This window comes from Citrus sinensis, chromosome 3 (genome assembly GCF_022201045.2).
Source record: "Citrus sinensis cultivar Valencia sweet orange chromosome 3, DVS_A1.0, whole genome shotgun sequence".
In the NCBI taxonomy this organism is placed as follows: domain Eukaryota; kingdom Viridiplantae; phylum Streptophyta; class Magnoliopsida; order Sapindales; family Rutaceae; genus Citrus; species Citrus sinensis.
The window spans coordinates 29,551,691-29,561,066 of record NC_068558.1 but is presented as its reverse complement, the minus strand read 5'-3'; the positions used below and the strand labels follow the sequence as shown (position 1 = coordinate 29,561,066).

General features: G+C 34.9%; 3 protein-coding genes across 3 annotated transcripts; all 3 read left to right on the top strand.

The window, feature by feature from the left end:
* The first annotated feature begins 1,649 nt into the window (after window positions 1-1,649).
* On the top strand, window positions 1,650-5,672 carry LOC127900706 (disease resistance protein RPV1-like). The gene is made up of 5 exons (XM_052435908.1): window positions 1,650-1,800; window positions 2,388-2,793; window positions 3,007-4,096; window positions 4,600-4,881; window positions 4,961-5,672. Exons 1-4 carry the CDS (start codon window positions 1,650-1,652, stop codon window positions 4,714-4,716), a joined length of 1,764 nt encoding a protein of 587 aa, XP_052291868.1. The 3' UTR covers window positions 4,717-4,881; window positions 4,961-5,672.
* LOC127900705 (disease resistance-like protein DSC1) lies at window positions 4,729-5,695 on the top strand. The gene is made up of 2 exons (XM_052435907.1): window positions 4,729-4,881; window positions 4,961-5,695. The coding sequence occupies exons 1-2, from the start codon at window positions 4,729-4,731 to the stop codon at window positions 5,693-5,695; spliced, it is 888 nt and encodes a 295-aa protein (XP_052291867.1).
* A 1,368-nt stretch (window positions 5,696-7,063) lies between these two features.
* On the top strand, window positions 7,064-8,704 carry LOC127901253 (disease resistance protein RPP2B-like). The gene is made up of 2 exons (XM_052438200.1): window positions 7,064-7,451; window positions 7,547-8,704. The coding sequence occupies exon 2, from the start codon at window positions 7,577-7,579 to the stop codon at window positions 8,054-8,056; it is 480 nt and encodes a 159-aa protein (XP_052294160.1). The 5' UTR covers window positions 7,064-7,451; window positions 7,547-7,576; the 3' UTR covers window positions 8,057-8,704.
* Window positions 8,705-9,376: the final 672 nt, after the last annotated feature.

Sequence of the window (9,376 nt, the reverse complement as noted above, 5' to 3'; positions counted from 1 at the left end):
TCGGTTAAAAAAAGTATAAAAGAAAATTCAATCTAATACATATAAAAATAAAAACTGAAAAGAAAAAATAACCCAACAACTATAGAGAATTTAGTCTAATATATATAAAAATTACCACTCATAATAACACATAGAATTCAATTTTATATGAACAAAAAAGCAAATACAATGAATTCAATCTTATTAATATAACGATACCAATTGGTTGAAATGAAATATTGTACATATACAACAACTCAAGAAAGCCCATAAAATAGGCAAAATAAGTTCAATAAATACATATATAAATATGGTGTATTTGGTCTAATTATTATATAAAGAGCAAATTAAAAAAAGTGTATTAACAAAATCCAACATTCAATAAAAAAAATCCACCAATAATTAAACATAGTTTGTCATTTAGAAAAATAGACTTGAAAAACCTAATTTTTCACAAAGATCACTAAATATGGAAACAATTTTATCAGAAAATACTTGCAAAAATCACTTAAAAATTAGAGTTACTAACCTTTAAGCTCGGCTTCTCTCCAATACTTGAACTCAACCAATGCTAACAAAGCTTTGGTCAAAATTACAGTATATTTATACAACGTTTTTGGCGCCATCCCACGTTCTCTCAATCCCTCCTCTCACGTGAAGAATACGGCAGTTTCTTCTGGAGGTTTTTTTTTTTTCCGCTTGAAAGAACTTTAACTTGGTTAGGTGAATTGACTTTGCTTTAAAGTATTGCCACCTGTAAGCAAACTATTACCACCTGTCAAAAATAAAAGAGTGAGGAAGGGTTCAATTGTTCTTTTACTAAAATGTCCTCAACGTTGTTAATATTTCTAACTGAAGAGTTAAGTTAAGGACTTGAATGATATTAATTTGTACTTGAAAGGATTTAATTAATTCATTTAGTAAATTTATGGTCTCTGAATTTTTTTCTAAAAATAATGAGGACTCAATTAAAAAATACCCAAAATTTAATTAGATTAATTGTTGTCCCTAAATGTAATTTACATGCACGTTGGATTTTTTATTAGAAAAATGAAAGGATGCTGATACGAGTATTCTATTTCTTTCATCATTTTGAATTAAGCCGTGTTTTTCTTTTTTTATTATTATTGGTGTAAATTTTGAATAACGCGCTGTTCGAATTTTTATAAAATCTAAAAGTCAACGAATTTGGCAGACATTTTAAGGCTTGAATCTTCAATAAATTATTTGGTTGAAAGATGAAATTAATGAAATCATCACGAAACTTCCCGTTTCTTTTGATTAAGTAATTGATTTCTATCTGATCAAAATCTCCCATGCTCTACTGAAGTGTTATGGATTCTTCAGCTTCTTCTGCTCATCAAACCACCAGTTTGAGTTTAAGTTTGTTGAATCCTCGAGACAAGAAGCACGATGTTTTCCTGAGTTTCAGAGGAGAAGATGTTAAACAAACACACAATAAAACAGTGAGATAACAAATTATATGTTAGCTAATTTAAACAATAGTGTAAACTAGGAATCGGAAACACTAAATGAAGAACAGAAGAGGCAGAAACTGAATCGAAATAAAAAAAAATTGAAACCCGAGGCCTGCACAAACACAGTCTCCTTAAAACAGATTTACCACCTTTACGGAGTGCTTAAGGTTTGCTAGGTATCTGTTTCCCAGGATGCAACGGGTACGATTTTCCAGTCAAGCACAGGCTGGAAATTCCGACGAACCACAACCAGCGAACTCGATCAAAGAAAAACGAAGAAGGATGAAGGGAAAACAAGTGTGGTTTGTGCTCGTTTTTGCAAGTGGAAAAAACAGAAGTGAAGGTGCCTTTTTATACTCAAGGGAGGATGTAACAGCTTTTGTATTGAATTTTCGAATTCAATACATTTTAATTATTTTGTTATAACAGCCAAATCAATTTAATAAATTGATTTCAAAATTGAATTCAAACAAAACGTGAACTGTTACAATAAAAAATTCAAAAGGAATTAAAAACGTGCCTAGCTTGCATGGATGATTTTGGGCTGACATTCGTGTACGCAGGACGCGCACGAGTTCAACTAAATCGGGCTTGGATTCGCACCCCCCCCTGCGCACGCGCGTGTGGAGAGAGCCTCTATCCTCATAATTCTTACTCATGCATGGTTAAGTGTTTATATTTAAACACTAATTCCTAGGCTTCTTTTTCCCATGTGGGATAAGACTCATTTCCTTTTAAATTTCCAACTTCAAGGGTGAACTTTGAGAGACAATTTCTCATTCACCCAAGCACCATTTTGAGAAAATAAAATTATACTATTGAAGTATTAACGGAGTAGAATCCGAACCTCACAATATTTTCCACTTTCGTTAAGTGGGACCCACTCAAAATGTGCTCTCAAAATAGCATGTTATGCTATTTTTCCAACAGAAGACACCCGTAACAACTTTACCAGCCATCTTTCTTCAGCTTTTTCTCGACAAAACATCGAAACTTTCATTGATGACCAACTTATCAGAGGAGATGAAATTTCGGAGTCTCTTCTCGATGCAATCGAGGCATCAACCATCTCGATTATCATTTTCTCAGAAAGGTATGCTTCTTCCAGATGGTGTCTCGATGAACTTTTGAAGATCCTCGAATGCAAGCACGATTATGGACAGATTGTGATACCAGTTTTCTATGGCGTTGACCCATCACACGTAAGATGGCAAACTGGCATTTTTGGGAATCTTTTTTCGAAGCTTGAAGAGCGATTTCCAGAGATGAGGAAAAGATGGAGGAATGCTTTGACCGAAGCAGCCAATCTCTCTGGCTTCAATTCTCATGTCATTAGGTAACAATAATTTTCTATCTAACTCTTGGTATTCATAATTTAGTACAAGTAATATCTGACGTTATATGATGAGTTTAAATATTCATCATAATATATTCATTAAATCATTTTTAGGAGGATTAGGTTATTATCTTGAATATTGCAACTAAAAGCATACGAGTCTATATATCGTTTACGTATTTTTGAAGTTAGTTACTGTAATTTTTTCACTAGGCCTGAATCTAAACTTATTGAGGAAATTGCCGATGAAGTTTTAAAGAGGTTGGATGATACTTTTGAAAATGATAACAAAGAGCTGGTTGGAGTTGAATGCCCCATTAACGAAATTGAATCATTATTGCGCACTGGTTCTGCGGGTGTTTGCAAACTGGGGATTTGGGGCATTGGTGGTATAGGCAAGACAACAATCGCGGGTGCTGTTTTCAACAAAACCTCTAGACATTTTGAAGGTTCCTACTTCGCTCATAATGTTCAAGAAGCACAAGAAAATGGCGGATTAGCTCACTTGCGACAACAACTTCTCTCTACATTATTGAATGATAGAAATGTGAAGAACTCTCCAAATATCGTCCTCAACTTTCAAAGCAAAAGGTTTACTCGCAAGAAGGTTCTAATTGTTTTTGATGATGTTACACATTTAAAACAAATAGAATTTTTAATTGGCCGAATTGATTGGTTGGCTTCAGGAAGTCGAATAATAATAACAACAAGAGATAAACATGTGCTTTCAAATTGTCTGGTCGATCAAATATATGAGGTGAAGGAATTGTTAGATGTTGATGCACTTAAGCTTTTTAGTCGACGTGCCTTTGGAGAAGATGATCCTAATGCAAGTTATAAAGAGTTGACACAAGAGGCTGTAAAATATGCTAAGGGGGTTCCATTGGCTCTGAAAGTTTTGGGTTCCTTTCTATTTGGCAGGAGAAAGGAGGAATGGAAAAGTGCTATGAAGAAAATGGAAATAGTTCCTCATATGGAAATTCAAGAGGTCTTAAAAATAAGTTATGATGGCTTGGATGACCATGAGCAAGGTATTTTTTTAGATATTTCATGTTTCTTGGTAGGAGAGGATAGAGATCAAGTAATGAGGTTTCTTAATTCTTGTGGCTTCTTTGCAGAAGTAGGATTAAGTGTTCGTGTTGATAAGTCTCTCATAACTATAGACTACAACACGATACGGATGCATGACTTTCTACGAGATATGGGAAGAGAAATTGTTCAGAAAGAATCCATCCATCATCCAGGAGAGCGCAGTCGATTGTGGCATTACAAAGACATTTATGAAGTTTTGACAAGAAACATGGTGAGCAATAATAGGTTTCCAATTCTAATATGCTGTCTTATTTATGTTAGATTTAGATTAAATTTTTGGCTGAATTTCTCCTTTTGAATAAAAATACAATTAATACAGCATACAAAAAACGGAAGAATGATATTGAAAGTTTTTGAAATAAATTTATAAATCTGTTGTTGTATCCGCACAGTTTGTAACTTGCCCCACTCGGGCTAAGTTCAAAATCACCCAGCAAACTAGTGCTTTTGGAGGAGGGAGAAAAAAAATTAAAATAATCCCATTAGTCTCTTTCACACTCTATCTCATTCTTGTTTCTTTGTTCACTCACGAAAATTATTTTAAAAAAAATAATGTTTGAATATACATGTTAAATTTTTGCTTTAAAAAAAAAAAAAAAAAAACTTAGTTCCATACAAACCTATAGTAACATTTATAGTTGATAGTTTGTTCATTTGTTTACTTCAATTATATGAATTTGATACCAAGATATGTACTTGCTTATTGATTATTAGGGAACTACAGCAATCGAGGCCATCTCTTTTGATATGTCCAAAGTGAATAATGAGATATGCATAAATCGTTCTACTTTCTCAAAGATGCCAAATTTGAGATTTTTGAAATTCTATTGAAAAAACAAATGTATGCTGTCTCATTTCAAGGGTGTGCCATTTACTGATGTGAGGTATTTCGAGTGGCATGAATTTCCATTGAAAACGTTGAATATACGTGCGGAGAATCTTGTTTCACTAAAATTGCCCGGCAGCAATGTTGAACAACTTTGGGATGACGTTCAGGTATATATTTATTTGAAATTCTTTCAATAATAGATGCGAAATACCTTCCCCTCTGTTTATTTATTTTTTTTGGTGGCAGAATCTTGTTAACATAAAAGAGATAGACCTCCATGGCTCCAAGCAGCTAAGTAAACTCCCAGACCTCTCACAGGCCCGAAATCTTGAGAGACTGAAATTGGATGGATGTTCAAGTTTGATGGAGACTCACTCATCTATTCAATATCTAAATAAACTTGAAGTCCTTGATCTACGCCTCTGCGAAAGCCTGAGGAGTCTTCCAGACACCATTTGTTCAGAATCTCTTTTCGAACTGAGACTTTGGGGTTGCTTAAATTTGAAGAACTTCCCTGAGATCTCATCTAGTCACATACATTTTTTAGATTTATATGAATGTGGAATCGAAGATATGCCCTTATCCATTGAGTGCCTATCCAAACTCAACAGTCTAGATATTCACAACTGTACCAGGCTTGAGTACATCAAGAGTAGCATATTTAAGTTAAAGTCTCTTAAACATATTGAAATCTCTAGTTGTTCAAATCTGAAGAGGTTTCCAGAGATCTCATCATCTTGTAATAGAGAGGGAAGTACAGGTATAGAAAAACTACCCTTATCCGAACTCTATCAGTTGGAATTGAAGAACTCGTCAAGGCTTGAGAGTCTCCCAAGCAGCTTGTCCATTTTGAAATCTCTTCAAATCAGGGGTTGCCCAAAACTTGAAAGTTTGCCTGATGAACTTGGAAATTTAAAAGCCTTGGAGGAGTTGAGAGTTGAAGAAACTGCTATAAGAGGAATCCAGAAAGCCTTGTGTTAACATATATGTTTCCATAATATTGATTTTGATGATAACAAACAAGATTAAGAATGATTAATCTTTTAAGCTCAAATTATTTAATATTCTTTTTAAATAAATCATTATTTTCACATTATAAATGTTTTATATTTAATGGAAAAATGATTTTATGAAATTGGTTGTTTTTCAAAGTTTATGGTTTAATTGAAAGAATTTTGAAAACTTTGAAATAAACAAGTATTGCTTGAAATCTTGTAAAGGACTTATTTGAAAAGTGTCATAGCATTTTGGGCTATACCATAATTTCAGAAAGTTTTGGGATTAACAAAGTATTACTTAGAAATTCTGAAATTGGACCTATGTGTAAAGTTTCATAACGTTTTGGGCCGTAATACAGTTTTATAAAGTTTTGGGGTCAAACTATAAGTTTAGAAAATACTTTCACTGTAGCAATCACTGTAGCAAACGGCTAACCGTTTATTTAAAACGGCTAACCGATAATTTCCAGAAAGCATGTTCTGCAAAGTGATGATTCTGGAAAGTTTTGTTAAAATGATGATTCTGGAAACTAACAGTGAACCGTTTACTGAAAACGGTTAACCGATTATTTCCAGATTGCTAACCTTGAACCGTTTAGTAAGAACGGTTAAACCAAATTTGTTTTGCAGGTCTCTGGAAATTAACGGCGAAAGGGTAAGCCTAAACGGCTAACCGTTTATTTGAAAATTGGCCCAACGGTAACTTTGACCGGCCTAAACGGTTAACCGTTAATGGTTAACGGCGAACCGTTTTCGAGCAGACAGTCTATAACGGCTAGTTTTTCAGCTCCAACTATAAATAAGCTCAATCCAATTCAAACAAGAAGTATTCCAACGATCATCATTGAGCAAAATATTGAGAATACAACTTTCATTGAGCTTTAAATCTTTGTATTCATCTCATTCATTCACACATTGAGCTTTCATTTGTGATCAAACACATTGTGTGAGAGAGATTCATTTGTAATCCTTTTTGTAAAATCAAGTTAAAAGATTGTAAGTGTTGGGATACACTTGGGTTAAGAGATTGGGGATAATCTCTTGTTGTAAAGGTCCATTGACACCTTGGAAGTCAATTGTAAGCGTTTGAAGCCTTGGGAGGCTAGCTTAGTGAAATCCTCAAGCCCGGTGAGCTTGGAGGCGTGGACGTAGACGGGGATTGCCGAACCACGTAAAAATTATTGTGTTTGTTTTCTCTTCCCTTACTCTTTTAATATTGTGCATGATTGAATTTATTGTTTTCAATTTGATTAAGGCAATAGATTAAATTGTTGTGTGGTTTGCCTAAGATAATTTTTAAAATCCCAATTCACCCCCCATCTTGGGTTGCCTAGTTAGTATTTCACCTTGGTCAGTTATCCTCGCTAGCATTTTTGTATCTAAACTACAACAATTTGGAGAGAATACCAGAAAGCCTTGGTCAATTATCCTCGCTAGAAGTTTTGCATCTAAAAGGTAACAATTTGGAGAGAATACCAGAAAGCATCAGACATCTTTCTAAGTTGAAATCACTGGACATAAGCTACTGTGAGTGGCTTCACACCTTGCCAGAGCTTCCTCGCAATCTATATCATTTGGAAGCACATCATTGCACATTGCTGGAAGCATTGTCAGGTTTTTCATTAGTTTCATTCAGTTCCTTTGTTGACTTGAGCAATTGTTACAAATTGGATCCAAAAAAGCTCGGCGAAATTGTTAAAGATTCTCTTCAAAAAGATCACGAAAGGAGGCGGAAGCAGGTGCATGTGTCTTTAATTGACCACTCTTATTCTATTTTCCTTTTCTTTAACTAAAGTTAACATTATTTTTTCAAATGTTGATTTTTGGGGTACAGACACATAATAATAAATGGATCCATAGACGCATGTATTTCCCTGGGAACGAAATTCCAAAGTGGTTTAGGTATCAAAGTATGGGATCATCTGTAACCTTGGAGATGCCACCAACAGGTTTCTTCAGTAATAAAAAATTGATGGGCTTTGCTGTTTGTGCTATTGTAGCATTTCGAGACCAACATCATGACAGTGACAGCAGGTATAGTGGGCATTATGAGTATGACCGGAAAGACAACCTGTATAGTTTGGACTGTACATGGAAAGTCAAATCCGAAGGTTGTTATAGAGATCTCCGGTCTTGGTATTTTGGGACAATTAGCAGTTACGTTAGGTCAGAACATGTGTTTTTGGGATACTATCTATTCGATAGTGTGGAATTAGGTAAATATTATGATGAGGTTAGTCAGGCCTCCTTTGAGATTCATCGTTTAATTGGTGAACCTCTGGGGTGTTGTGAAGTTAAAAAATGTGGGATTCATTTTGTGCACGCTCAAGATTCTACAGATTGAACCGAAGAGGAAGAGGAGCCATGCCCCAAAAGACTGAAACAGTGCATTCTTTACAGTGCTCCTAAATTCGCAGGACATAAATTGGGAGCTTACTTTGTTGATGACAGATACCCGAATTGTTGGAGTGATAAGTAAAATAGATCAACTGTGCACAGACCAGAAATTTCTTTCTTCTGTACAGCCTGGAGCAGAGAGCTACTTGCCCATATTGACTTGTGAAACTGCGAAGAGGGCAGGGAGTGGAAATCTCAAGTCCGTATTGACTTTTGCTCTATAGCAAATTAGGCAGAGTGGCTCTGGTAAATGCTCTGGCACAGAAGATTCACGAGCGTACGAAAGTCTGCAAATCTTGTATGCAGGTTACAATGGAATCTCAAACAGTTCATGACGAGTCAGAGCTCCATGGTGAGCAGATCGTCCAGAGCATTGAGGGCACGAGAGCATTAGCTTTGCAACTTCGCCACAAACTGGTAAGATGAGTTTAATTTGTTTTGGATGTTTGTTTATGCTTGCAAATTTCCAAGTAGCATTTTAAAAGGTTTGATTCTTTATTGGCTTTGCTTATATTCTTTTCATTTATATAATTTGAGAAGTGGAGAAGGAGCAAACTGAGATGTAAATAACAATGTGATATTTTTTTCTGTACGATGAAACATTGAAGCAAGTTTCTAGATTCGAAGATATTAGCTGTCGTAACAATTTTTTGTTGAAGTTCTGGCTGGAAAATTTTTGCCAGTTTTAAGGGAAATTTTTCTGAACAGGATCAAACATCTCCTTTTGGACATGACTTTTTGGTATGAAAAGTATCAAGACTCTAGAGGGTGTGTGATGTGCTCCCGCTTACACCAATTTCCCCTTCCTGTCGTATGTGGAACGTATCTAATACCAACTGAAATTTTGTATCCTTAATAAAGGTTTCCTGGAGCTTGCAATAGAATCATCACGTCTTTACGTTGACAAGGTAAGGCCTCTTTTCCTTTTTCGCTTTTTTTTTTTTTAATTTTGAATGTTTTTTGTTAATTTCAGTCATAATTTAGCTTCTTAACATCAGATCTATTGATGGGTCCTTCATAGACAGTATTGCTCTGTCTTGGATGCATGATATAGATTTTTAAATTAATCACTAACATAATTCCACGGCACTATATTTTATTATGCTTATTGTTCCACCGCACATGCTTAATGACGACTAGTCATTAGGTTCAATAAGTAGGACGTTGTTAAGATTTATGTTTCCTACCGTTACAGCACAATGCACATCATTTGCTGTCTTCTACAAATTTTTTGTGTGGATGGCTGTTGAAAATCTTAACACATTTC